Raw genomic sequence first — 27,901 nt, forward strand, 5'->3', positions numbered from 1 at the left:
ATTGTATAGACTAAGACTGGCTGAATGTGACTTGTAGCGTAAAAGCGCTTTCAATGATCAGCTAAACTAGAAGCATTATATAAGTACAGTCCATTTACAATTGTACAAGTGACAGAGGGGAAATACAACTCATATGAACATTTCAGTGTTGGAGCATATGTCAAAAATTCCTCTTAAGGAGGAAGGACCAGTTCTCACCAGTTACCAGTTCATCACAGAGCTGACTGAGAGACAACCACTCACACTCACTCCTGGAATCAACAGTAAACCTAACATGCACGTGTTTGGATGGTGGGAGGAAGCCAGAGAACTTGGCAACAGTGCTAACCGCCACACCAACAGGCAGCCCATATTCTTTAAACCGGGTTATTGGTCATATCTGTCTGCATTAACATGGGATGTTTTGGGTCGGATGAGAGTCTCTCCTACATATCCATTACTCCACCATCTCATTTCTTGAGAATTCATCTTCCAAAGTTTCTAACCATGAATAAAAAAATAGTATCACTATAATGTAAATTAGTGAAATATAAACTGCACACTGCTTTAATGTCTGAGATAATTTATCATTGGTTGTAAGTTTGAATAAATCACCAGCTCATGAAATGATAAGATGGACTTTTGCAACAATTTTGATTTGTGAGAAGTTTTGGCAACCAAACGTTCTTTTGATAAGGCGTCTGGCCCAATTAAAGCCATGGACCTGGAACCAGATATGACTTTAAAACCCCAGGAAAAAAAGACAACTTGTAGAACAAATAAATATTTCCATTGGCTCTCCTCCAGTTTTTCCTCTATCTGGTCTTATTTAGGTCAGATTCCTCGGCTTTGCTTTTCTTTCTAATATTGCTTTCTTCTCACTAATTTAGAAAAAATGTCTGAAACAAGACCGCCCACTCTCTCACAGACCCATTTCTCTAAGTCAGACAGTCAGACATGCATAAGTCGTCGTGTCAAAATCGCACAATTCAAAATTTCCACCTCAGCACACAGCTGCATTCTTGGACTGATCACAGACACAGACAGGGAGAATGAGTTCACATCACTGCACAACCAGTGGAAAATATTTGTAGCTGCATGTCTGAAATGTTGACCGTGAAACAAACGCATGGCAAAGTAAGTTTATAGGCTACAGTGAGTTGCTACAAGGCTGGCCACCCATGCTTCACCTTTACATTTACTGTAGCTGCAGATGTGAGAGCGGATTATTAATGCAGGGGATTCAGAAAGGGAAGGGGAACTTTGCCAAATGTGCTAATGTCTTCATTTTCTTCCTTTCCTGCCTCTGTCAGACACTTGATGTGATACGTCACCCTTGTTACTAAGAGAATACAGATACTGGATAACAAACAAAATACTGTACTTATACCTTGGAGATTTGTCATTTTGTTATTCTAAGTCGGACAGCTGAAGCATCATCGACTTGAGTTAAACTTACTTTCCAAGTTTCTCTGTCACGCTCACTCTGGCTTTGATTTAAGAGATGTGATCGTAGAAGCTGTTGTTTCTACTCTGCGCCCATCCAAATATTTCTAGAACTGACCTTTAAAATGTCAAAGACCTTTGAAAGATTTGCAGGATCATGACCAGGAGACAATCCATGTCACCAAGCATCAACATATGTGGACCGGAACAAATAACAACACTAAAGGAGCCGTTTCCCCGCAGTGGTTCATTGACCTGATTGGTTCAAATCTGCTTGTGACAGATGCTGATAGACAGATGTGATCCTTGTTAGGTAATTGCTTTATTTTAGAATAAATATGCAGAAGTCAAAGACAATTACAAATGCCTGTGTAAAAAAAAAAAAAAGTATTTACATTTTTTTGCACAGAGCTGAATAAATGTATACATAGTATACAGCACAGCTCATGTAGGTCGTTTGTTTCTTTTGCTGTACAAAGTGCAAAAGGTGATTAGAAAAGTAGAAAAACAAACTAAAATAAAATAATAATAATAATAATTCAACTAATACAGGATTCCCCCTGCAGTTGGGTGCTGGACTGGTCAAAGTGAGCTCTTAAAAATAAGACGTACACAGTAGATTAAATGGATTACAGGATTTCAATAGGACTGTAGATCAGGTTGGTTCGGGTTGTTGAGGCATGAATAAGCAGATCCAGAGCAACACACTCCCTCTGTGCTATATTGTTTCATTGATAATAAATTTTCAGTGGTAACTCTGCCAGACAGGCTTGACGTAACAGGCTTTACGACCGGCTGAGGATTCTGACAAGCGAAGAGAAATGGTTGGGGTCAAATACAGGCAGCAATGAAACAAACATAACTTAGCAGGGAGGAACTGAAGCAACTCTGAGCATCACAGTGTCATGTGTGATCTCAAATTAAGCCTTAAACTCAGTCTAAAACTGGGGGGGGAACTGTTGGTCATTGTTTCCTGCCCTATTTTGTTTAGTCAGAGTAGTCATAAAGGCCCCGAGCATGAATTCAGATGTGCTGAATGCATCATTATTATCATTATTCGTTGTTTCTGTGAAGGAGAAGAACATGTTTGAATGACACAACTCCTGACAAAAGCCATCTGAGGCTTTTTCCATCTTGGTTCGCTAAAGCAGGAAATCATTAGCTTTTTCAAATATATCGGTAAAGGATAATTGATTAATCTGTAAAACCACACAAATCGTGTTTCCTTTAAAACTTAATTTAAGATACCGTGAGAAAAAAGCTCCAAATTTGACAGGCAGTCCACTTCAGTCCTGGTACATTTACTATTTGAAAAATGATTCGAGAATTTTGTTGGACAAGCAGCTGGCATTACCAGTCTATTAACAAGACCCAACTAAAGCTCTGAAGTTAAACTATTATGGCATAAAATGGGTTCCAGACTCACACAGCAAAGTAGGTTGATTACTTGCAAATGGGCATTCTGTATCACATGACAGTAAAAGGGATTTTGATTTTACTTGACTTTCTGTTATGCTATTTTCCCATCAGAGTTATACATAGATAATGTCTTTTAATACCAAACTGATGGCAGTGAAAAATATCTTCCAGCATTCATCCTCCAGCTGTGACTCTCCTTCCAATATTTTTTGTTTTTGTTACAGGCAATGTCTGTCATCCTCCAACAGTTCAGCGATGCAGGTGGAAACATTTGCATCTGACAGACATGGCGTCATACTTGAAGGTGGAATCAATTCAGTCCATTAAAAACATAAGAAACATATGTAGTTTATAGGTTTAAATCACTAACAAGGACTCAGGTTACAGAAGTCCAGCTCCTGTGGTTTACGTAAGCCAGTGCAGTGATCCCTTGTCAGAAGTTGTCCCGTCTGGCTTTGGCAGTGCAGTGGTCGTCTCTTGAAGCCCTTCCCGCAGGTTCTAGAGCAGGGTGACCACTGCCCAATATGCCACTCAGCACACGGGTCTCCACAAACCCTCGTGGCTGAGGGTCTTTGTGAAGAATCGCAGTCAAACCCTGGCTTCCCATCTGGTTTTAGACACTGCACCATCCTCCTCTGGAAGCCTTGCCCGCAGGACGCAGAGCACTTGTCCCAGGCTGTGGCTATCCATTTCACAGGAGCAGAATCCTCATTGCTGTAGGAGCTTTTTAGGGTGTCTCCTTCCTTTTCTTTACTGCCATCCTCAGCCAGGACACTGTTGTGGGAGCTTGAACGCCATTCCTTCTTCACAGTTTTGTCCTCCTTGTTCTGGCGGGGTAGGTAGAAGGAGTAGCGGATGCGAGGAGGTGTCAACTTGCCTGCACACAATACCTCCACTGTCAAGGCTTCTCCGAGCGGCTTCACAGCCTGCAAGATCTCTGAGAGGCCAGATGTGCCGCTGTAGCGCAGCAGGCTGTTCTTTACAATGATATCTCTCTCGCCAGCTGAAACTATATAATTCCCATTCAGCAGGTAATGGCTCTGGCTGTTCTTCACTGCCAAGTAGTTGTCATCACTCCTCATTCCTTTGTAGCCTCGCTGACGTATGTCTACGTTGGCTGCCCCAGCTGGCAATATGACAACAAAGTTGTAGCCATGCCTGCATGCCAAAACAGTTTACAGTCAATGGGAGCTTATGATGATTGAGTCAAATTAAGAAAGTTATGTTTACGTAACACTGGCAAAAAGAATGACACACGTAACATTATATAGAGGCTATCTGATGATGATGATGATTATAATGAGGGTTTTACTCACATAGGCTTTGTGAAGAGTCCCGACACCTTCTTGCAGCCCTTGTTATCACCTCCACAGATTCCACACTTATCAAACTTCTTGGTGGAGCCAATTTTGCCATCACATCCAGCCTTAATGCACTTTCCTTGGACACACACTCCCGTGGAATCTGGCGAGCACGGAGTCCCGTCAACAACCTGTAATCCACAAACACACTTTGAGGTTAACTTCCCAAATCAAATACACTTCCGCCATCAGAAATCTCAAGTCGACATAAGCAAAAATTACACAGTGCATCGTAAAGAAGCTCTGCTCAAATATAACGCTACGCTTAAGTTTCCTTGTTTTATACATTAGGACACAGGTGAAAAGCACAGATAACAGTTCCACAGAAGAATCTTCATTATTTTTTTACACCATCACAATGCAGAATTTAGTCCACTTTGAATTCTGTCTATTCCATAGCAGAGCAAAGCTAAAGCACCAACAACAGCAGCCCACTTCTCAGATTGATCCACTCGTTTCTGAGACTGTCCCCTAGTGGCAGCAAAATGGTATAACATGTAACAGTGAGTTTGCAAAGCCCCAACACAGAGCAAACGCAGAAGTATGTTCAGATCCTAAAACTCCATCTTTTACAGTCTCTGACTCTGTGGTGAAAACATCCAGCTGCTGTGTGATTCAGGGATACGTGTCCCGTGGGAGCTCTTAAATACTCCTCCGCAGGCATTATAGTGGACTGAAGTGTGAAGTCTGTCTCACTGCTGCTAAAGCTCACCCACACCCTGCTATCTGTAACAAATAAACTATCCTCCTCCCCTCCTTCATTCCTTACTTCAGTTTCTGCACTAAGACCAGAAACAGCTGGCTGATAAATACATTTTTCTTCTGCACCACAAATTAAAATAAATCACCCTAATTTGAACCTGTTAAGACCTGATGCAACACATGAATATATCTGCATCCATGTTTAGTAGGCACCTCGGGTATAAACGGGTTACTGTATAATTCTTATCACCAGTCAGTTTGTTTTTTAATTCAAATTTCATCGGGTAAAACAAAGATTAAGAAAAGAAAATACACTTTCTGTTTACCTTTGGTGATAGGACATAGAAGTAGCCAGTGCCGTTAGCCCTGCAGACGAGTTTACACCTGTCATCTGGGGAAATTCCAGAGTACTTGGGTACCCACACCACAGGGTGGGTGATATGGTTACTGTTGAAACTGAGGCCAGAGTTCTCACACTGCTCTTCACGGTAAGTTTTACCTACGCAAAGAGGAGGAATGGTACAGCAGGTAAGAGGTGGAATCGCTGTCAGACAAGATTTTCATTGGTCAAACTCTTCTGAAAGGTTCCTACCTGTGTCAAGGCAGCGGTTTAAGTTGCAGGAGCGATATTTGACCCGAACCCCTTGGCAGTATTTACCACCGTTTGATGGAACTGGGTTGGTACACTCCCTTTTAGACAGTTGGACTCCGCCTCCACATGTGCGCGAACAGGACCCGAACAGACCCCACTTCCCCCAGCGGCCATCCACCTGGAAATACAAAAATAATGATAAAAAACAGTCAAAAATTAATGAATAAATAATGGTGGACATCAATGACAGCCAAGCGCGTGCTGATATTTAACAACTATGTCATCGTGTGAGCCTTACCTTCATATTTTGGACCCGTTTGTCAGAGCAGACCCCTCGGTCACAGACCTGTCCATCACCACAGCGGGTGCCATCTGCCCAGGGGAAGTGCCGAGTCATACACACCAAGTGACCGCTGGACTTTCCTGTGCACCACAGACGGCTGCATGGTGGCTGCATGAGGGGACAAGGCTTGGAGCCTTCTCCGAAGGCGAGCTCACACTGACGGTCGAGGCTGTAGGACGTTCCAGGCAGAACGTCAGGAAGGACGAGAGGTTTCTGAGGCTGGTCCAGCAAACATTCCCCTGGAAGAGGAAGACTCAGTGAGCAATACGGGGAAGTAGGATTCAATTAGATTTTATTACTATTTACAGTTACAAAAGTAAGTTTGTGAACCCTTTGTTTCTTTGTATCCTTTGAACATGCTCACATGTCCACAATAAAAAGAGTCCTGTATCAAAACACAACAAAAGAAGCCACTGCTCTCAAAAATCTAAAGGATGTCTCCAGTTTGCAAAGACATCATGGATGTTCCTTAACATTTATGATACAGTGATTTATGGACAGACAGGACCAAAGCTGGACTATTCATGCAAACATCTTCTACTAATGTGTTCAGTAAAGACAAAGAATAACTGCGTGTGTATAGTTTGGTCAAATTCTGTTTCTGTATAATTGTGAATTAGATGAACATTTGACCACAGTTCCCGAAGAGCAGATCAAAACACAAGGTTCACAACTTTTTCCTTTGAGAAGTCATCAGAATGAATGAATGCATGAAAAACAGTGCAATCTCTACTTATAAATAAAAACATATTGTATCCTTGTCATTAGCCATACATGTGGGTGGGATCGTGTGTTGGGTGCAGCAATCAGCTATTTCCCTTGTTATTTGGTTTCTTTGAAGTGGAAGCAAAGCTTGATGCTGTGCATAAGGTTCAAGCCACATAACACACACACATACATACACAAAAATGTGAATGAGCACCCCACGTAGAACCACCCCCACCCCAATCTATCCTCAAATTCCCCAAAGCCCAGCCAAAAACCACCCTTGCTGTGGAAATGCAGGGACATCCTATTCCAATACTGTTAAAGATGGACTTCAGTCAAACAAAATGTTTCCAGGGGAAGCTTTACATTCCTCAGAAACACACGCCACTTCTCACCATGATGAAAAACTTTGCATTGAATAGAAATAATGAGCTCTGGGGAAAACTGGTATCCCTGACTGTGAACTGTTTATAATGCCATTTGTTCTGTGGTGAATTCTCAACAGATAATAAAGCAGTGAATGAATGACTAGCAGCTGGTGGCAAATTTGTTTCCTCCCATTTCACCGCAAATTTGGCAGAAGGAATACACTGATTAGCAGATAGCAAACTGTTACATATACAAGTCACTCTACACTGAATAAACTAAACCTCACCTCTTCCTTCCTCTTATTTCTCCAAAGAGCAATCGTGGAAAACAAAAGCTGGTGGTGTGTGTTTGAGTGTAGACAGATGAGCAGGTAAAAACGATTCTGGAAACAGCCCTTTGAGAAAATTGTCTCCAACTTGTGGCAACATGATTTTTTTTCTTCTTCCCACTGCTTTTTTAAGTCTTGATTTATGACACCCGGCTGAGGAAACCAGGTTACAACAGTGTTCTGTAACACAGAAATCACTCGCTGTCAAGTCAAAAATGTTCTTTATGTGTCTCTGCCTTCCACCAGCTTGTGTTCTTATGCTGAAATACCACCTAAAAAATGGACACCGAGGAAAGCAAAACCGTCGTCTTATTTGGAGTAAACCTGCATGGGAAACACTGGGCACACACACCTCTCATCCAAACCACTGTGGTGACGCTCCCAAGAACAGGCCCTCTAATTTGGGAGAGATGTGGGTGCAGTTTTAAAATAAAAGTTTAGCACTGCTCCAAGGCCAAGTCTCGTGGTCGGCCCTGTTTGGCAAACAATTTGCATCCAAATGGATACATTTCTTCTTGGTCATTGCTGGTCTTTCTTGTGAGCTTAATAAAACATAAGGTTTGGCTGATGCCAGATTTTAAACCTATAGTGTTAACCCAGAAAAATGCGGAAATAAGAAAAAAATTATTCTATTCAACAGCAAGAGGAGGTCAAAGAGGATGTGCTCTCGTCATGTGATCGACACCCATCAAAATGTGTGTTAAAAACACTTCTTCAATATCCACAACCGTCTGTCTTAACTCGGGCATCAGGTTGAAGAGACCATGGAAACTCACCATGTCCTCCATCCAGAAATTCAGTGATGATTGCAGCACTGCAGGGAGACCAGGGGCTGGTACGATTGATCTGAATAAGTGTCGGAGACATCATGTGATTGTCCTGGAGTTTCCCGAACACATCCTCACAAGCCTTCACATTATCATGTGGCATGTTTAACACATGTCCTGTCGAGACAGAGTGAGATGTCAGATATCTTTAAGAAATACAATGATCTTTCTTTATGCAGGATGTATTAACATGTACTGAGTGAAAGAACATCATGACTACCAAGTTCATGAGCAGTGGTGAAGGCTGAAGGCAGGCCGTCGTCCTCTATCACAGAGCAGCTCCTTTTTGGGTCGCACATGGTGCCAACATCTGCCATGCCAAGAGTGTCACAGGTGGAGGCTCCACAGAGGTCCTGGGGGGAAAACATTCACAGCTGCCCATTAAAGCATTGCAAAATGGAAACAAAAGCCAGCTGAGCACAACACTTACAATAACAGATTCCAGTTGGAGGAAGCGGAAACCAGTTCTAAACAACTCTGACATATCGTCTTATACACTGAGTTGGACAACTTGATAGCAAACACTTTCAGTTAAAATGTACACAACCAGGAGTTATAGAGAAATGTTCTTAGAGATGGATACTGTGTTACTATTTGACCTCTTATCCTGCATCTCAGATAGAAAAAAGCTGGAAAACATGACAGCCCAATAATGGGAAATAATGCGGATGTGCTTCCTAAGAAACATCAGCATCAACGGCCAGAAGGTTTCACTCTAAGCCAAAACAAAGGCTTCAAAAAAAGGCTTAAAAAAAGAAAGGCAGTTGGATTTGGGAACGACCAAGCACCTCACACCGAAAGTCCAAATGTCTTCAGATCTGAAAACATGAAAAACTGAATTTGATGTTAACAAATCCTCTAAAGTGCACAATGGTGGGTTTGAACTAATTTGCAATTTGGTTTGATGCATTTGAAAACTAATCTACACAATGTTAATACAACAGGACAAGATCAGTCCAACAACATGGCCATCATTGACCAAAGGGTGGAGCTTAGCAATCCATCCATTTGTCCATCCATCCATCCGTCCATCCATCCTTGTTTTAAAATAGGTCTAAAACATATAATACAGGAGTTGCCACAAATTTGATCCTCTTAACATGGGGGACAGAACTTGTTCAAATATTGTGGACTTTATGTTGGGACATTTACTTGTAAAAAATTAAATTCAAATGCCATATTGATCGATTATCTGACATTTTATGTCTTTGCTCAGTGTCCCGTGAGCCGGAACAATCTGCAGATATGAAACACTGTAGTCAAACACTGAGAAATTCCAAAGGCAATACAACCAACTTTCTCCAGTTAAGTCATAAATATTCCACCAGAGCACAAGAAAACATGCTGTTAGAGTGCATCAGACAGAATTTTATCACTTGGCTGCCTTTTCTCTCCCACACTGAAGTTTGTGTGAAACCTCTGCAAATGTTCTTGGGTCTCACCCTGTCCAGCTGTTTGTTGTGATGTCACCTTGTTGACAGACCTACGCTATTATCTTGTCTGAGTATAATGTTATTACACTCAGAGAAGCCAGATCCAGTTTATAAAAATTACATTATTAAATTGTCCATTAGTCTTGTTGTCACTGAGGTAGAATTTGTTTTGTGAAGACTGGGAGAAGATCCAGTAGTGTTGAGCACTGCCTTCCACCACCCAGTCTTTAAATCACTTTAGTGGCGAACAGTGTTTAGAGCACACCTTCTTCTATGAGGTAATGTAACTGTCCCAAACCATAACATTTCCATGCCAGTGCAGAGTTTCCAGATGACCTATTTTTCTACCACAGCATTTTAAAACCCAATTTTAGCGAGTATCCACTTGTAGCTGAAACCCCATCATCACAGGACAACTTTGGCAGTAAACGCCACAAGGAACTGTCCATCTGTCTCATCCCAAAGCGGCACTTGAACTCACTACATTCCCAAAAAACATAGAACCCTGGTGGCAGTCAGCACAGTACCGGTTTAATCTAACCCAGCCACCACTAACTGAATCCAACCTTAAAAAACTTTGCCAGGAGAAGACCTTGAATGCTTTGAGCAATCGTTCCAAGAATTAACCGCAAAAACCACAATTGTTGACCGGTGCAAATTCAGTCCAGATGTGCTAATGTGAACAGACATGTGAACACTTCGGCCAGTTGAGTGAAAAATGAAAAACCGTGAGATGAACAGGGGAGTAGAAACAGTCATGTCAGGGAGTTGAGTCTCTGCTATGACCTACTTCCCACATCTGTCATCTATCTCCAAAGTTTTTTGTGTATTTCTGCTATTCAAAAACAATAAATACCTGAACAAAGAAAGATTTCTCTTCTTTTAGCTCCTTTTGAACCTATTTCCTTTTGTTCTCTGGGTACAATTTAAGAGGAGTGAAAATGTATTCAGTCTGATATCAACAGTATCACAGACAGAGTTTATAACATCCAGATAGGGGTGAACTCCTTTTCATTCTCAGCCTGCTATCTACCAATCAAGTAGAGATAAACGAGTTGTGGGCTAAAGTACGGTCGTCTCTTCTCTCTCAGGGGAAACTTGCAGGTTTATAGTTGGTTTTCATCTTTTTGCTGTTCTTGTGCAGTAATCAGTCAGTCGAACTTAATGAACTGAGTAATCTTGCAACATTCTTTCACAGCAATCAGGCTCTTTGTAGAATTTAAACACAACCGCAGTTGCCTCTGGACAACGTCAAGTTGGTCTTCATAAAACCTAGAAAATTACACTGTGGGCTGGTAAAATGCAAACAATGTATGAGACTTAAATGCCAATTGAAAGTTATGGTAAGCAATAAAGAAAAAAAAACATTGACTAAATTGACAAATTTTGAGTCACCGTGTCATGAACCTACAAACGATGAAGTCTTGTTTTACTGTGTGTGCAATGACTCTGTTGGAGTTTAAAGCTAAAAGGGGGAGAGAATTCATCTGTGAACTCACAAAAGGCCTAAATGTCAGGATTCTCTGAGAAAAACAAAACATATCAGTCAGTTTTTACTAAGCAAACCCAGCAGGTTTGCATATAATTCTGTGATCATATTGAGTAAAACTTTCTTACAGTAGGAAAAATATGTGAAAGTGTTCTCATTTGTTTAATGTTACATATATGATACAACATTGTTTTGTTTCCTTTGTGCTCATTTTTTCCCACACTTGCATGTCCTCTAACATATGCAGAAGGCCTTTTTAATATGGCAGTCTGAGGGTGTTTGTAGGCAGATGCATTGTTCGATGGCTGATGCAGGATTAGGGGTTGAAACACAACTTAAACACTGACATATATGTCTGCTGTATAATGTTACTCTCTGCCTGTGTACTCTGAAGGTGTTTACCAATGTTTGACCCTCCTGCACAGTTCATTTAAGGAACTCCTTGAGCAGGATTCAGTTTTTCAAACCAAACAGTCAGGGCCACTGCTGAGAAGTTCTCTTTGTTTGACTGTTACTTGTACATGTAAGTTTTTCTGTGCTTGTTACAGTTACAGTTTCTGATTAAAACAGATGAGATCACTGACTCATATGTTAACTGAAACAGTGACGGAGTCCCTTGACGCCTGCCTTTCTGCTTTATATAGCAAATTACATCCACATGACTCACTGTGGGCAGGTCCCATACAGTTTAATGGGATCATCTGAACTGGCTGTAGAGGTTTTTTTAATATCAGTTATGCACATGCAGCTAAAACCTGGAAACACTCTGTTGCACTGAAAACACTTTTATGGAGAATGCTGACTGCTTTTGGGCTGTCATGCTCTGAACAGGAAAAGCGTGATGGATGAACACAACATGTAGAACCAATACAGCAAAAAGAATGAATGCCAGAGGAAGTGTATGTCAGAGTGACTAATATGCTGTAAAGGTGCAACTGTGAAGGCATGCTGCAGCTGTTCTGGAGCAGCTTGTTTCAGACTGGGAGCAGCATGTGGGGCAAAATCATAGAGGGATGTGAGTCCTACATACATATAAGAGCACCCCCCACCACCACTATCCCAAACCCTTCCAATTCCCCCTTTAGGGGCCGGTTTAATGAGGAGCAGGCAGGATAGTGGGGCTGGAAAACCCACAGCTGGAGGAGAACAAGAACGGCTGAGAGAAACAAGACACTTCCGACGAGTCATCCCTGCGGGCATTAACGCTCATTAGATTAGGTAAAGTTGCAGTTATAACAACTCAAAAGTACATGTCATGTTTAGTGATATTGGCCAGATCTTATCCAGCACCATATTATGTTCATTTTCGCTGTTTCTGGTGACCGAGGCTTTGAAACAGCACCCTTTGACTGCAGATTAAACTATACGTGTACGGCATCGTTCTCGCTTACTAATTATCTACCCGAGGTTTGGTTTGTCAGGTTTATTTCAAGTTTTCATCACACTGACAAATGAATGTGAGCAATGACTTCATCTCTGACCCAATGTCCCCCACCAAATATTTGGGAGTGCGGAGAGAAGTCAGAGGTGGGGTCCAAGTCCATAAAAACGACCCTCTCAGGATCCATGAAGAGTAATCAAGACTAGTGCTCTGCTCAGCTCAAGTAATTTCCTTTGTGGCCATACATCAGTGTCAAAGCTGTGATGCTGTTGGTGAACTGAGCTCACCAGAGAAGGAGAATGTGTTTCAGAGCAAATGAGTTCAGTGACAAGCGGGTATTTTGAGGGGAAGCTTACCATTTAAAGTCACATTTTCCACAGAAACTTAAAGGTGACAAATATATATTTTCCAACACACTTTTACCCATTTCTGTGCGCCTGTGCCGAAGACAGAACACCCTTTTCTGCTATAACCTCGCACCTTTTAATTTGAACGCCAATGTTTTACCTGTCGTGTGAAAAGAATAGCCGTGTCCCAGTAGTCTGGATGCTTGTCATTGTTTTTATTCATCTTTTTTTGCCAAGTGCAAAAGTTGCGAAGTGTCATGGCTGCGTTCCCGGACACCTTAGGTCCTTTGTCCTCCTCTGATATAATCACGATCTTCACAACCGTAATGCTGATGAAGTTAAGGATGCTGGGGTGCTTGTACAGCTTCGCTGCCACTGACATCAGTGTCAAGAGGTAGTGTTTTAAGTCATCTCCGTGGAACTGCGCCATGGACTCGTCTGCCACGACGAGCGTCTCCACGTATCTGGGGACTGAAGCGAACCTTTTGGCTCTCCCCATCCTCCTCAGCATAGTTTCGGTTACATTATCGTAGTCTGTCAGTTGCTTGTACTTCTCCAGTAATTGTGCCACTTGGAGGCTTAAATCACTGTCCACAGCGCACCTGGAGGCTGAACTGTGCTTGAGGTTGTTGCTGTTTCTGCGCCGGATGACGTGCGCACTCTCTGCGCTTCTGGTGTCATTTCGCACCGGGCTGATAAAATATTCCCAGCCTTGGAAGCCAAATGCACCGTGTAAACCTTTGCAGATGCTTAAAGCAGCATAGGAGTGTCGGTCAGCGTTCACATATCCGGAGTAAAAACACCGGCTCAGGTCAGCGCTGACATCGGTGTTGTGGAGCCAAAACGCGTCTTGGTTCGAAAAGGAGGGAGCAATGAAGTCAGAATCGTGGTGTAAATCGATCACTAATTCCTGTTGGAATGCTCGTATCTTTATGACACGTTTTCCATTAAGAGTATCCACGTCGTTGTCAGATTCCCTCCAGTCATCGTTATCCAATGTAATCGGAAAGCAAATTTCACTTTCCATGCAGTGGGCAATCTTTAAGAGTGGGGCCACAAAGTAGAGGAGAAAAGTCGTTCTAATAAACATGACGATGCTTGCATTCAACAAAGAATACAATGACCAACAGAGTTAAGAAAATTATGTTGAATCTGCAAGCTCAGTGGACGCGGTGAGAGCCACAGATCAGGATGAAGAGAATAATCCAAGCGCAAGGATCTAAAACAAAAAAGCGGGTCGTACAAGTCCACTCAGAGAAAACTCCTCCCGGTCATGACCTATTTCCATCCTCCACCTGTGAATGCTGCGTCCACTGCTGCCTTCTCTGGACTTTATGCAATTTCGTCATGTGTAAAAATATGGAAACACAATCTCTCTTTTGTGGGGGGAAGTCTCTGGAGGCGTTCATTGGATGCACATTTCAGCTGAGGGCTTTTTTTGCTGCCACTCAAAACTCAGCAAACTGCAGACTTATAATCATGTCTCAACTCAATGAGATGAAGAAGAAAATATTCAGCCTCCAGCCTCGCGTTGACTTTCAGTTGATACCACTCAATCTGCACCGCGTGTCCGGCTTTACGAAATTAACACTTTTGGCCACGTTGTGAAAATTATATATCTTTTAAATGACATTTAAATCAAAAGCATTATATTACTCAGTAGAAATATGTCCTCCAGTTTCTGTTTCCAGGATGCAGGAACTTACAAATATTCCTGCTTAAACGGAAAATAAATGGGCAGCAATAATTTGTGAAATAAAGTTAAATGTGAAATGTTGCATCGAAAGTCCCTCAGAGGAATAAAATCCTGATTTCTTTATCCGTGTGAATCACATACGACATCTGGTGGGCAACAACAATAATGGGATCCTATTTTAAAGTAGAGTACAGCCAAGTTATAAATGACAGATCCACGATGTAATGCAATGACACGAGAGCAAAGACGTGATGAGAAGTATTCATCGAGCTATGTTTGTACGAGTGAATAAGTGGTATCATTAATTCTGTTTAAAGCAACGTTTTTTCCACATAAACTCATTTGCAGTGGGATTAGTTGGCAATATACGAATTGCTTATAAAACACTCTTCAAAGCACTGATGTAACCGTCCCATTAGGCACTCAATTTAGATTGAATCTAATAATAATGAGGACTCTGAGTGGAGGAATCTTATTTGTTGAAAGCCAAGGCATACATTTACATTTTAATCATATAAGGGACCTACAAGAAAGAGAAGCAGTTCCTTTAAACCCCATCTTAATGCTGCTTTTTAAATTATGTAAATGTGAATTTGGACAATGTTGGGCACCTAAGTCCTGGTGCAATTATTTCCTGATCTAAAAATAATCAAGACACCAGAACCCTCATTATAGGTTTATAAATATAAAGCATTTAGGGAGTTCTTGAAGTTGCAGGGCCAGACATATATTCAAGGTTAATAAGTCTTATGCTAAGTAGTGTTGAATAAAAACTTGAACTGAATAACCAAATGAATAATAGGGTAAAATAATTTTTGCTTGGAGTTGTTTGATTTTTATTTGATTCTTCAAAGATGTCATATGAACTAATGGGCTTTTTGTGAATTAACATGTTAAGAATTATATATTTTTGTTTGCTTTATTTAGATCTTTATTTAGATCTTTTTCCTACTTTATATTGTAACTTTTCTTAAAGACTTGCAATTGAGCTTGGTTTGCATAAAGTCATAAAGTTGCATAAAGTTTCCCCGCATAACAAAGAGACCACATTATCGAATCAATACAGAAGCTTTCTCTTTACACACAAAGAACACAAAAAGGTGTGGCATGTGACCTCTGGGCATTGTAGATACATTATTTCTTCTTGTGTTGACAGAATACATCTCAGGGGTTTCAGAAAGGTCTTTTTTATGATGTTAGAAAAATATTAAGATTAATTGTAAAAGTCAAGATCGCGGATTAGCCAAAGAGACTCAAAAGTGTCTCTTCCAAGCAGCACCCGCCTGCTTTGTTTACCATTAATAAACCCGTTGCCAGGAACGCAACGGCCGTTGCTAAGCCAAGGACCCCTGAGTTTGTGTTGCCCATAGAAAAGCCAGCTTTCATTTTTAACATTACATTGTACATTAACGATTCAATAAACTCTTTGGTGTTCATATAATCTACTCAGATCCAACACTTGTAATAAATACTGTATACATATGTATGATACATCAACTTAAATGTGTCTTTTGTCACTTTTGTGAATTGGCAGTTAGAAATGTTAGCTTCGTCGTGTTTGTAGTTAACCGAAAAAAAGTAAGACAGTGGGAGTTCACAACACTGAACTTTAGCGCTTCTCAAAAGTAGCAAAAGTGTTGTCTTTAGTTATTTTAGCAGCGAGTTGTGACGTGATAAGTTAAAGGAACTGAAAGCGCCTTTTGTATTTACTCATAAGGACTAAAACAACGTTATGTCTCAAAGTTACCGATGCTAACACCTTCGAAGTTCAGTTGAAGTCGGTTACACCGTTAGCTTACAGCCATCGGGATGAACTCGTATCATGTGCTGGAGCTGGTGGGAGAGGGCTCGTTTGGCCGAGTTTATAAAGGAAGGAAAAGATTCACAGGCCATGTAAGCTTTGCTGGAAGCCTAGTTTGGTTTCCTGTCTGTTTATCTACATCTTCTCACCGTCTGTACATTTCTGTGATTAGGTGGTGGCTTTAAAGTTCATGCCCAAAGTTGGTCGGTCTGAAAAGGAGCTCCGAGGTCTGAAGAGGGAGATAGAGATTATGAGGGGTCTCCAACATCCTAATATTGTCCAGCTCTTTGACAGCTTTGAGACTGAAACTGAGGTTTGTTTGTAGTAATCTGTTTAAAACAGAAATTAGTTTACAAAAAAGTTACAATTATCATGATTATCTTTTGATCTGCTTCCATAATCCCTCGGACATACTGTGCCTCCTTTTGTTTTTGCAACAGGTTGTAGTTGTAACTGAGTATGCAGAAGGCCAGTTGTTCCAGATTCTGGAGGATGATGGGAACTTGCCAGAGAGCCAGGTATCCACCAGCTTTCCCAAATGCTAGATTTACCCTGACTACTGGTACTTGATTTTCATTTGATTCCTCTATTTTCCGAGGTGAGTGAGATTGCCTGCCAGCTGGTCTCCGCTCTGTATTATTTACACTCCCATCGCATTCTTCATCGGGACATGAAACCACAAAATATCCTTTTAGGAAAAAGTGGTCTGGTGAAACTCTGTGACTTTGGGTAGGTTTATGTTCATTGTTTTAAATAGAAAAATGTCTGCCTTAAAGATGTAATCAAAGCTTTAATTAGGTGACATCTTACTGTAGGTTTGCCAGAGCCATGAGCGTCTCCACCTTGGTCCTGACTTCTATCAAGGGAACGCCACTGTACATGTCTCCTGAACTGGTAGAGGAGAAGCCTTACGACCACACTGCTGATCTCTGGTCTCTGGGCTGCATCCTTTATGAACTCCACACGGGGGCGCCTCCATTCTATACTAACTCCATTTTCCACCTGGTGCAGCTCATTGTGAGAGACCAGGTCAAGTGGCCAGACACCATGAGCAACACTTGCATGGTACAGTACAGTTGAAGTCCAATCGTGTTGTGCTATGAATGGGTTGAAGTCACAATCTTTTACACAATCTTAACAAGGCTTCTGTTATATTTCTTTCTCTGTAACATGTCTACTGGCCTGATGGGTTGATGGACATAAAGCATTCAGTGTTTTCAGGCTATATGATCACCTTTTGTAGTGTATCAATAATCATTATGTATTTTTCTTCAGAGTTTCCTGAAAGGTTTATTGACTAAAGACCCTCAGAAGCGGTTGTCGTGGCCTGACCTCCTGCACCACCCCTTTGTTGCTGATGGTGTTTTAGGTGATTCATAGACTTCTTAACTATGATGGAACGTGTCACTTGACTTTGTTGTGCCTGCAGAGGCAGGTCAGTGATGCCTTCCATCGATTAAAAAGAGATGGCGTGAATATTACACACAGCTTCTCTCTCATTCTAACGTCTGATTGATCCGTTTTGTTCCTGTAATGATGTGTTGGCAGTGCTGTCAGACACAAACGTCTTCAGCCCTCTGACGGTCACACCCAGCCCAGACGTGATGGCCCTGAAACTTCAGCAAGTGGCAGAAAAGTCTGTACCGGCGTCTGGGGAGAGCAAACTACTGCGAAAGGTCCGGGAGCAGAAGGAGAACAAAAGGAAACCAGTCGCCAGTGAAAGTGCAAAAGTGAGTCATTGGTTTGTTTTTGCGTTTAAAAGATTTCTATAAACTCATGGAGGAGCTTTAACCTGACTGGTGGACATTAACAGAAAAAGAAGGATGGAAACGAAAGGACAAACTCTGCGTCGCCTAATGTCTGCGTCCCCAAGCCTCCTCCCAGCCATCTGTCCGAGGCCTCGGGTCAGTTGGTCCTGAGAGCTGCCAGTAAGAGCACCGACTGGAAGATTCAAGCTTCCACAAGATCACAACAAAGGTGTTTTTTTGTTTTTTTAAAGGTCAGAATAAAGATGAAGTCTGTGCGACCAAAACATGCAGCGATACCTGTTTTCTGTTCAGGGGTCAGATCAGCATAGACTTCGAACAGGAGTTTCCTTCCGTAGAGGTTGGGCCGCGACTGGTGCGGAGATGCAGTGAAGCCGCGCTGCACAGGCAGGTCAGTGACGCCCTCCATCCATTAAAAAGAGCAGTTTCTCCCAGAAGAAAAACTGCTTTGGTGGTAATGAGATGGTGGGACATCACAGAGGACATGTGCCAGGCTCTATCAGTCATTTCTTGTTCTCTCAGGATGCTGACGATGAGGACTACTGGAAGACTCTGGCTCACGGATCAGATCCAAGCAGGCTACAGAAAGAGCCGCTAAACTACCGTTATATTATATCCCAAATTAAATCCAAGATAACAGCGTTTCAAGCTCAGGTAACAAGATACATTTTCAACTGGAGGAAGGAAAAAGAAGTTATTTTTCAGGTTTCCTTTCTTGTTTCCTCAGCTAACAGGTGGCGCCGCAGACACGGCGCAGCAGGTTCAGCACCCGCTGCAGGTCCTGCGTAACCTCATCCTGACTCCTGATTTGGAGAAGTTTGTTCACATCAGCCATGAGCTCCAGCTGCCGGGGCTCGTCTTTGACCTGATTCACCATTCTGTGGAGAATTCTGATTTCATCAAGGTTATTTCCCTGTGATGGAACAATACCCAGCAGTGCATTACTTTTGCAGCAGTATCATTTTTTTTATACCTTCTCTCCCGCTCAGCAACCTTGGAGCGTCGCAGTCCTCGGAGACATGATGACAGTGCTCCTGATCTACTGGGAAAAGCACCGTGACTGGGTGGAACGAGCACCTGGGTTTGATTTCTTGCCCCCTGCTGAAGCAGATTTGCTTTGTTTGCTGCTGGCATACAGATTTTTATTCATCATCTGCTCTCATCCTGTAGATTGGAGGCGTTAACCAAACCCTTCAGCTCAATTCTCAGTCAACCAAACCTCACTGCTTTGGCTGTAAGTACCGCCTGAGCTTAATCAAAAGTAACTTTTAACCTTTTTTTAACCGTTTTCTGCCTGTTTGCGGTGCAATAATCTGTCGATATTTATTGTGGTTTTTTTCAGCCTCTTGCTGCCTCTGTTCTGTCTCTTTTCACACAACACGTCGATGTTTTAGTTGATCTGGAAAATTTAACTTCCTTGCTGAAAACTCTTCTCTCGGACTCGTGTGAGGTACTGAAGTTTCACACTTTTGCATTTTTTGTTTGTTTGATAAACTTTTAAAGGGATTTTTCAGTTTTTTCCCTCCCTCCGTCAGCCACAGATTACACCACCCGCTGGTTGGGGACTCTTTGATGGCCTTCTCTCTCTACTCCTACACACACTCTCTGAGGTTAGATGGCAGCTAAAATGTGATTAAATACTTCCTGAACTGGATTCCAGAGGCAGACCCCACCTAATGTCTGTGCTGCACCTCTTTGCTCCTTCAACAGCATGAAAACGCCCCGGTATCTTCTTCTTCTTTAGATCCAGTCCTGTTTGTGGATCTGTGGGAAAGGATTAGCAGCTCACTTGCAAGTTCAACACCAAACTTGGACTTTTGCTCAGCAAACGGTAAAACTCCACATCCAGTCAATCCCACTCTTTTTTAACGCTCAGATGATGAATAAAGAGATGACCCCTCCTCCATTTCAGGGCTGTACTCCCTTCTGTCTGTTGTGCTGCTTGACTTCACCCAGAATCCATACTCGTGCATCCCTTTGTTTTGTGAGAACGGATCAAAATGTGTTTACACACTCGGCCGGCTTCTGGGCACCGACTGGTTAGTGTTCAGCTGTGGTTTTTATTAAAAATCTTCAAGCAGCACAGACCTAACAACATCATGTTTTATACGTTACAGTCTTGGTTTGCTTGGCAAAGCCTCGCAGAGAGATGATGTGGAGCTGAGTCCCGACAGCCTTTCCTCGTTGAGTTGCCTCTTGCTGTGTTTTCCATTTGCCTTGGACCTGCCTTCCCAGTCCAAGTCCTCAGTTCTGCAGCTGTATGATAGCTGTGGTGTTGTCTCAAGCCTCCTGCAGGTTCGGCCCTCTCACGCTCACAAACATAATTCTCTGATGCCACGCAGGATCTTGTCTGGCGTGCAGTGCTCTGCACATTAATGTTATTGTACTTGTTTGATAAAGTGATAAGACGTCAGTGTGGTTTTTGTCTTTCATGCTTCGGCAGGTGATTCAGACCCTTCCTCCTGCACTACTCGAGCTGCCTCTCTCCCTGCTGAGCCGATTGTTCTTGTGTGATCCGGTGCGCTCCGTTTCCCGCCTCAGAGAAGCTGATGCTGGCTTTTTTTCATCACCTCAGGACTGCCAGCCCTCTGCCGCAACCCACCAGACTCCTTTAAGCCGAACTGCCAGCTCTCTCCTTTTAGACTTGCTCCAGCTGGATGTGCTGTGGGACTCTGCTGTGGAGCTGCTAACTCTGTTGTACCAAGTAGCTCGTTGCTGCCCTCAGCCACATGTGGAAGTGTCAGTGCTGCGCCAGGCTCTGACTCACCCTTATGACCAGATCAGGGCTGCCGCATGCAGACTTCTGGGAAGTTTAGTTCCATTCAGGCTAACAGATACACTACAACCTGATTTATTCACAGGCACAATAGACTGCCTGCATGACCCCTGTGTGCCGGTCCGGCGGATGGCTTGCAGGGCAGTTGGGAACTGGCTTGGCCTCATTGCAGCAGTGGCAGAGTTTACGATGAGCAGGTCTGTTGGAAATGGCACCGACACCACAGGGTGGGGCAAAGAGAATAAACAAAATAAACATGTGAGTTCACATATTGAGGCAGGAGGTTACTGGGCAGCAATAAGACAGCGTAAGGTTGATGATGAGGAACAGAGAAGATGGACAGAGGAAGCCCTGAGGTCAGCGGCCATGCTGCCATGTCTGCTCACTGACCCCGATGCCCTCATACGTCGCCACTGCTGTGCAGCGCTGGGAAATCTGGTGAAGGTTGATGGTGCTGTGTCCCTGTTGTTGGAGGAAGACGTGTCCAGCCTACTTCTGAGAGCCGCATGCACCGATTCCCATAATGCAGTGAGACAAGCTGCCATAGCAACTCTGAGGCTGTACAGCCAGCAGGAAGAAATACGAAAGGTATAATAAGGCAAAAAAAATCATTTTTAAAGGTCGTATCGCCTTCAGCTTCATCTCCACCGTATATACTTTATTACATATTATCCAGTTACGTCACATTTCTTTACATCTCTTTGAAGGTGCTGATTTCTCTTGACGCCAGCAAGAAACTTTTTCAGGCTTCACGAGATGCGCCTCCACAATGTGACTATCAGCAGCTTATTGGACACCTCGAAGCGACTCCAGTTCACCTGAAGTTCTAGAAGATGGAAGTCTTTAGAGCTACAGCTCTGGATCCCAACTACACCATCGAATCTCCTGCTGATTTGAATCATTAGAAAATCATTTGAAAACTTTTAAATACTCTAAATGTGGTGTGTAATCTGAAGACATTAAAATAAGTTTTTATTGTTAGAGAAATTCAGTTTTTTTCACTCCTGAAAATAAACTTTCTTACCTGCAGAAACGGTGAAGAATAATATTTGTAAGAAGAAGAGTTTTTTATACTGTGTTTAATGGTTTAATTATTTTTTAATCTAAATCCAGACTGATTCACGTTGTGTGTGTTTTAAAGTCCTTTAAATAAACGTGTGAATTACCTGAAAATGAAATTTATTGCATTTATCGACCTTTCCGTGCGCGGTGCAGACGGAGAAGTCGGATTTTTGGATGGTTTGACGACGACTAAACGTCATTGTTCATTGTGTTTAGTTTATATCACTTCAGATGATATTTTGCGACAAAAATAAGAAGAGATAATTGATAAGTGCTCATCTCTCAGGATATGTGGGGCGCGTCTGTTGCTTTCCGCGGCACTAAGGAAAGAAGCGCTTCCGGCGTCCATCAGGCCCCGGAGGTTTGAGCTTCCCACCGACAAATGATTAATTTCTTATATTGTGATAGTAAAAGCTCGTGCCGATTCTCGTACTTCAGGTTGTAATAAAAAGAAAAAAGAAACTAAAGATCCAGTTAATTCCCGAAGTCGGAATGAAACTCTCCGACAAACAGCGGGCCAAGGTACCGACGCACTTTATTTTGAATGGAAACAAGTTTACATCACACAAAAGAAATATGCATATGTGAATAAACTACCTTGAAATTACAAAGCGTTATAATGTAGTTAACATTTTTTTTTTTCCTTTTTTTTTTGGTTTAAAAGATTGTAGCTGATAGTTCACCGCAGGGGACGTTTTACCCCAAAAACCCCAAACAGACTATAAATACACGAACAGACATCTGTCCCAAAAGAAATGTGAACAAAAACAGCTGGTGCTTTCTTAAATTAGATACAAATGAAAATAAATAAAAGTCTGATAAGATTTTAATTTTGTAGAAAGAACAGACTAACACACTCAACTCCCTGAACATATAAAAGTTATTATAAATTAGTGCAGATCAGCCAGAGGCCTATAAAACTTATTGCCTGAACAAGCAGTTTAGAGAAACAACGTATTTCTGAATCCCTACAGTTTCTATTTCAGAGAGAGCACGTACACTTATGAAAAGGCATGCAGGGGGAGACACTAAAACACAACTAGTTACAATATTTGCACATATGGGAAACCCATTTCTTTACACCAGTGATGAAGAACGGAGGAGCTTCAAGTCTGTTATCGCCCATGATCACCTGCAGGAGGATAAACTGTGTATCCTGAGCTGCAAAACAGATTGTGTAAACTGCAAGAGAGGAAAACTACACAGCAAAATGTGAGTTTGCTTCAAAAACAGCAGAAAGGACACGTTTATCTTTTGGTCAGAGGATACATTGGACATCATCTGCAACAGCTGCTGAAAAACATCGCAGCGGTTTGTTTAATAAAAGGAAAAATTAAGACATTTTCATTTTTAAAAAAAAAGGAAAAGCTAATTACAAAGCAAGGAAAATTCAAATATCCTAATTTAATCAAATTAATTTAAAACTATTTCTAAAAAAACAATGAAAATGAATTATTTTTGTGGTCAATTCTAATATTTAAATTAAAATATTCACGCCGATCGCAATAATTGCTGATGAAGGAAGGCTGGAAGTTATCATTAAAAAGTATTTAATTTGACAGATGACTTGACAATGAAACGCTGACACCAACAACACATTCAATGAGTCCAACTATTGACAAATGTCTTACGGCAATAACAAATTTTAAAAAAAACGAAAGAAGAAAAAAAGAAATTCGGTTCTATTGCTGACATCAATTTCAATGTAAGGCTAATAAAAATATATAACCTGCTCCGTGAACTACACGACCTCCTCAGAAATAAACCTACTTCCATCAGTAGAGTCACGAGGTGGAGGATCTATTCAAAAATGATTGTCAGTTAAAGCATTGCAATGCCACAGTGAAGGCTCAAGTGATCAGAGTGCGAAAGGTCATGGAAGCATCGGGTAGTGTTGATTTAAAATGTAGAAAATAATTCACATTAACAAAGCATGCATTTGTCTCCTTGCCCCCCCCAAAAAAAGCAAACTTTCAGCTCTTAACAAACATAAAGACAGTAAAAGCTCCACATTTTCCCAGTGTACTTGCAGGAGTGTGGCGTTAGGCTGTCGTGTCCTGCTTCAGCCTTTGGCTGCGGGCCTTGTAAACTTCAATCAGCAGGTCTTTAACGTACTGGATTTCACGTTCTACCGACTCCGCTTTGTCTCGGAGCTCTCGGTTCCTCCCCTCAAGGCAATGCAGTTGTTCCTCCAAAGAATCTAGCTCCGCTCTTTTTCGCTGGCGATACCTAAGTCAGGCAAAGCAAAGACTCTGTGAAGACATTTACTTTTTGGAAATCATGTGAAAGCTTATTTTCCTCAGGCAGAAATGACAAATTACCTATGAGCGGCGGTTTTGTTCTGATCTCTTTTCTTTTGTTTCCGCTGGCCGCCTTCGTGTGGTACGAGCTCCACTTCGTATTTTAGGGCACAGTGGTCTTCTTTCAGCCTGCATGCTTGTGTGTGCCCTGAAGACTCCAGGTTCAGACTCTCCCTAGCCATCAAAAAACACTCTGGGGCCTGATCCTCTAGGTAGCCACAGTGTAAATCGGGTTGAACTATTTGTAGACCCTCTGTCTTCACCTGCTCATTGATTGTCCCTAAGAAGCCATGATAGGCCTCAGACTGTGATGTTGCTGGAACATAACAACCTTCACTGCTCTGAGTTTTCCAAGAAACGCTGGCTTTTGTCACCTCCACGCTAGCTTTGACGCTGCTCAGCATCTCGTCGTTGGCAGAGCCTCCGCTGACCTCCCTCATGCCATACATCAACACATCATCTTTCTTATGTGCGACATCGAGTGAGCCACCAAAGCCAAATCCACCACCAACAACCTTTGGGCCACTTATCACATCTTGAGTAAAACGGCAATTTTTCTCTTCTTTGGGTAAACCGGCACATCGTCTAACCTCGATCGCACTTCCCAGACAGTAGCTCTTCCCTACCAGCTGGTCATCGTCTACGCAGCCGTAGTTACCTGTTAGGGTCACGGCCGAGTTACCTGAGTTACTTCCTTTGGAATTCAACAAACTGTTGTCATAGCCTTCACTAAACCTCACACCATCGAGAACTCTTTTCCTACCACACCCGGTGGGGCGACTGCAGCTGTACGGGGCGTGTCTTGGGATTTTGGATCGCCCAGTGGGCCCGCCACAGATACTCAGCAGGTCCAATTCTCCGGTTGCCAGGGTAACAAGGAGTTGGTTGGATTCCGATTGGTTGGACGTGGAGTATGATGCGTATGGCAGCTGACTGAATGGCTGAGGACCCGCCGGCAACAGACCCCTGTCGCATTTTCCCAGCCTCGGCCCTTTCTCTGGCAGTGGTTCAGACAGGAAGTAGTCCTCTAGTTGGGCAAGTTCCTCTTGCAGCAGAGAGGTCATGACCTCCAAGTCGGAGGGCACCTGAATATCATTCTGAAGGGGTGAAGGGGGAAGGGAGGGATTGGTGGAGGAGGGAGGGGAAGGAGGGTTTGGGAGGTACGAAGAGAAATCCACTTCTTCCGTCATCCAGTCAGTGAGACCATCACCTATTGAGGAGGGAAAAAACTGCATTCGTTACAAGCAGTTGGGCGGAGGAAAACGTTACGGCTAGAAAATAACAGCCATGCAGGTATGAAAAATATGTTCTCAGCAGTGCAGGCAGTGGTTTCCTAAAAGCATAATCCGATCGCAAAAAGTAAAAGCAAACCGTTTCCTAAAATAAGTTGGCCAGACGTAGCTAGTTTTTTACTTACTGTTCAAGAAGGACGAATGTGCTGCAGTGCCGAGCCCACCTGAAATGAGGAAAAATATAAAAAAACGTTCTCGCTGCAACTCACCAATTAAGTGCTGACTCTCCTCTGACACCTCCCCCCTGCACCCCTGTGATTGGCTGTGGTTAGCCTGTGGGTGAGAGAGAGCGAGGGGGTCTGCCGGGCAGACACGAAGACTCTTCCAAACATGAGCTGATGTTGCCATCATTTTGTCTGTTGGTGCTTTGATTCAGTCCAAGTCCAAGCATATGCTGAGAGAGAGCGGGGTCTGACAGATGGGCCACAGAGAGCAGGGCAGGGTGAGCATAATGAAACCTGGAGGGTAAACAGAGACAGGGATCAGAGACGAGCGCCACTTACAGAGATGCAGCTTTGTCAGACGGAATGAACAAGATATCTGTCTGTCTGTGCTGCCCTCAGCAACTGATTTCAACGTGGTTCAGTGTTTTGGTGAAATGAAATGACGTCCAAGTTCTTGTTGAAGCCATGTTTATATTGACAACACACTATTTATTCTCACACACACGCAGCTGCACAACAAATGCCATCTACTGATGTTCCAAAAAAAACCAAAACAACAACCCTCCGGTTTGGGGCAGTCTGCAGAGACGAGGAAACTGTGTCCTCTGAGCTTTTAACTGCCTCAAAGCAAAATGCGTTTCACATCCTCAAAACACGTGGGACCCACAGTGACGCTGTCAAGGGCCCAACTGTTGACTAGGAGCTCCACAGTAACTCTCTCAAGTGAGAGGCACCCTGATGGTTCAGTCAGATTAAAGCAGATCAGCTTCTTCTAATCCATGTTCCTTTTAAATTAACCACTATTTGAACACTTCAGCTGTTTGGACAACAATGACAACATACAGGACGTCACCAGGAGACACTTACTGCTTTCATATATATTGTGTTGCATTATTTGATCATTTCACAACTTTCACAATCTTGAGCAAATCATTTAAAATAACACGAACTGAAACTGCCATGCACGTGACATATCTCAAGTTTATGGTAAAAAGGTTTAGGCTATATATATTTATACACGATATGCTGTTTAAAATCCAAATGATAATCAAATCCAAAGATTCCCCAAAGTTACACTGACACGCGCTGTTAACAGTCTGAACCCTGAGGCGTCCTTAGATAAATAACAGCTACAACACACTTAATAATTCTAATATCATTAACTGAATGAAGACCGTGCAACCCTGTCAATGAACGGAACTGTCTCATCTGAAGCTATTAGTGACATCCACATCACAACACGGCTGTTAAGGATGCTGAGTACAGACAGAGTTTGACTTACTCCATTCTTGCAGAAAAACTGTAGAGCACTTGGGGGTGCGTTGCTTAAGCAAAGCACGGTTTCTTTTCAGGTCCAACAACTTGACGGAATCAAAGAGCCATAATTCAGCTCCGAACACCCGGGACAACGCAAGAGAACGAGATGCTGCTTTGTTGTGGTCGACCTGTAAACTGAGGAGCAGCTTAATTGGGACAAAGCATCAGTTCATTCACACCTAGCAACCAACTGCGTCACCGGGATGAAGCGTGTTGCTGCTCTGTGTGGATCCCTCCGCCCCTCCCTCATCCCTCCGCGGATCATGGAAGGACGTCCCACAGTCACAGACGATGCAACCGTTATAAAACTAGTGAAGTACTTGTTTATTTGTCGCCTTTGGCATAAACTTTAATACATAAACCAGTTAACTAACTATCGAAAGCGACATGTGTTGACGAAGAACACGTTTAGGGAAAGGCAAATATTTGTTACGCTGTTTCAAAAGTTGGGTACTATTTTATAGCATGCCAATTAGCCCTATGGTAATGGCTTTGGGCAGAAAAAAACTTAACTCAATTTAAGATTGCAATTTTGAAATAAACTTAAATTTAACGTGGACTGCAAGGTAAAACGTATTCCCGCTACTTTCACTTGATTTCACTTGTTTTCCTAGAACCCTTTGTTGCTATAGAGATGAGGAAGTGCCCTTAGAGGTAGGTAGGGCTCGGTAATGTCCATAACCTGTAACTAAGAGGCTGTAAATACGTGAACACAGCTCTCCAATATATAGTTCATAGACCGAACTTTACCACGAGGTATAGTATTGTTTCGTAGAGGTACTATTTGATTCACAACACACTTTGTTGTTTATCAAGAGGCTGTTGCATCTCCGTTGCATCAGTGGTTCATGCTCGGTACGATTGGCTGCTCAGACTCAGACTGCCGCTCTGTCATTGGCTGAAATCGGCCGCATGTGAAATATGATTGGTTAGTGACAGGCAAGGCGAGGCGTCACTGTGTTTTTTTTTTCTCAGTGCAGACTGTGCACATGTTACATGTAAA

General features: G+C 42.5%; 3 protein-coding genes across 4 annotated transcripts; 1 reads left to right on the forward strand and 2 right to left on the reverse strand.

Annotated features, from left to right (window-relative positions):
• Positions 1 to 1,725: 1,725 nt before the first annotated feature.
• Positions 1,726 to 14,037, reverse strand: adamts15a (ADAM metallopeptidase with thrombospondin type 1 motif, 15a). Its single transcript, XM_072375172.1, has 8 exons — positions 12,885 to 14,037; positions 8,295 to 8,427; positions 8,024 to 8,191; positions 5,798 to 6,081; positions 5,500 to 5,677; positions 5,234 to 5,406; positions 4,161 to 4,336; positions 1,726 to 4,002 (listed from the first exon to the last, which is right to left on the reverse strand). The coding sequence occupies exons 1-8, from the start codon at positions 13,812 to 13,814 to the stop codon at positions 3,210 to 3,212; spliced, it is 2,835 nt and encodes a 944-aa protein (XP_072231273.1). The 5' UTR covers positions 13,815 to 14,037; the 3' UTR covers positions 1,726 to 3,209.
• Positions 14,038 to 16,029: 1,992 nt separating this feature from the next.
• stk36 (serine/threonine kinase 36 (fused homolog, Drosophila)) lies at positions 16,030 to 21,827 on the forward strand. The gene is made up of 20 exons (XM_072374723.1): positions 16,030 to 16,313; positions 16,394 to 16,534; positions 16,662 to 16,739; positions 16,820 to 16,950; positions 17,037 to 17,286; positions 17,497 to 17,590; positions 17,770 to 17,951; positions 18,035 to 18,198; positions 18,282 to 18,378; positions 18,510 to 18,641; positions 18,715 to 18,891; positions 18,977 to 19,068; positions 19,158 to 19,221; positions 19,330 to 19,437; positions 19,523 to 19,597; positions 19,698 to 19,818; positions 19,900 to 20,026; positions 20,105 to 20,282; positions 20,431 to 21,351; positions 21,471 to 21,827. Exons 1-20 carry the CDS (start codon positions 16,230 to 16,232, stop codon positions 21,591 to 21,593), a joined length of 3,339 nt encoding a protein of 1,112 aa, XP_072230824.1. The 5' UTR covers positions 16,030 to 16,229; the 3' UTR covers positions 21,594 to 21,827.
• Positions 21,828 to 22,343: 516 nt separating this feature from the next.
• On the reverse strand, positions 22,344 to 27,267 carry atf5a (activating transcription factor 5a). Of its 2 annotated transcripts, none has more exons than XM_072375380.1 (4): positions 26,864 to 27,267; positions 25,627 to 25,875; positions 24,147 to 25,335; positions 22,344 to 24,054 (listed from the first exon to the last, which is right to left on the reverse strand). In XM_072375380.1, the coding sequence occupies exons 2-4, from the start codon at positions 25,766 to 25,768 to the stop codon at positions 23,868 to 23,870; spliced, it is 1,518 nt and encodes a 505-aa protein (XP_072231481.1). In that variant the 5' UTR covers positions 25,769 to 25,875; positions 26,864 to 27,267; the 3' UTR covers positions 22,344 to 23,867. The 2 variants fall into 2 exon arrangements, with proteins under 2 accessions (XP_072231481.1, XP_072231480.1); XM_072375379.1 differs by having other exon boundaries at positions 25,543 to 25,875.
• Between the last annotated feature and the right edge of the window lie 634 nt (positions 27,268 to 27,901).

This window comes from Leuresthes tenuis, unplaced genomic scaffold (genome assembly GCF_036924035.1).
Source record: "Leuresthes tenuis unplaced genomic scaffold, fLeuTen1.0.hap1 SCAF_21, whole genome shotgun sequence".
NCBI classification, from domain to species: Eukaryota; Metazoa; Chordata; class Actinopteri; order Atheriniformes; family Atherinopsidae; genus Leuresthes; species Leuresthes tenuis.

What these genes read in the sequence shown, in the direction of transcription:
- adamts15a (XM_072375172.1), bottom strand. Translation starts at nt 13,814, where the DNA reads ATGTTTATTAGAACGACTTTTCTCCTCTACTTTGTGGCCCCACTCTTA. An exon ending in CTATTCTTTTCACACGACAG is followed by an intron (nt 8,428 to 12,884) that starts GTAAAACATTGG and finishes TTTTCCCCCCAG; the next exon opens with GACCTCTGTGGAGCCTCCAC. An exon ending in TCTATGTCCTATCACCAAAG is followed by an intron (nt 4,337 to 5,233) that starts GTAAACAGAAAG and finishes TGTGGATTACAG; the next exon opens with GTTGTTGACGGGACTCCGTG.
- stk36 (XM_072374723.1), top strand. Translation starts at nt 16,230, where the DNA reads ATGAACTCGTATCATGTGCTGGAGCTGGTGGGAGAGGGCTCGTTTGGC. An exon ending in CCATGAGCAACACTTGCATG is followed by an intron (nt 17,287 to 17,496) that starts GTACAGTACAGT and finishes ATTTTTCTTCAG; the next exon opens with AGTTTCCTGAAAGGTTTATT. An exon ending in TCGCCAGTGAAAGTGCAAAA is followed by an intron (nt 17,952 to 18,034) that starts GTGAGTCATTGG and finishes GGACATTAACAG; the next exon opens with AAAAAGAAGGATGGAAACGA.
- atf5a (XM_072375379.1), bottom strand. Translation starts at nt 25,768, where the DNA reads ATGATGGCAACATCAGCTCATGTTTGGAAGAGTCTTCGTGTCTGCCCG. An exon ending in ACATTCGTCCTTCTTGAACA is followed by an intron (nt 25,336 to 25,542) that starts GTAAGTAAAAAA and finishes CCTCCTCAATAG; the next exon opens with GTGATGGTCTCACTGACTGG. An exon ending in AACAAAACCGCCGCTCATAG is followed by an intron (nt 24,055 to 24,146) that starts GTAATTTGTCAT and finishes TGCCTGACTTAG; the next exon opens with GTATCGCCAGCGAAAAAGAG.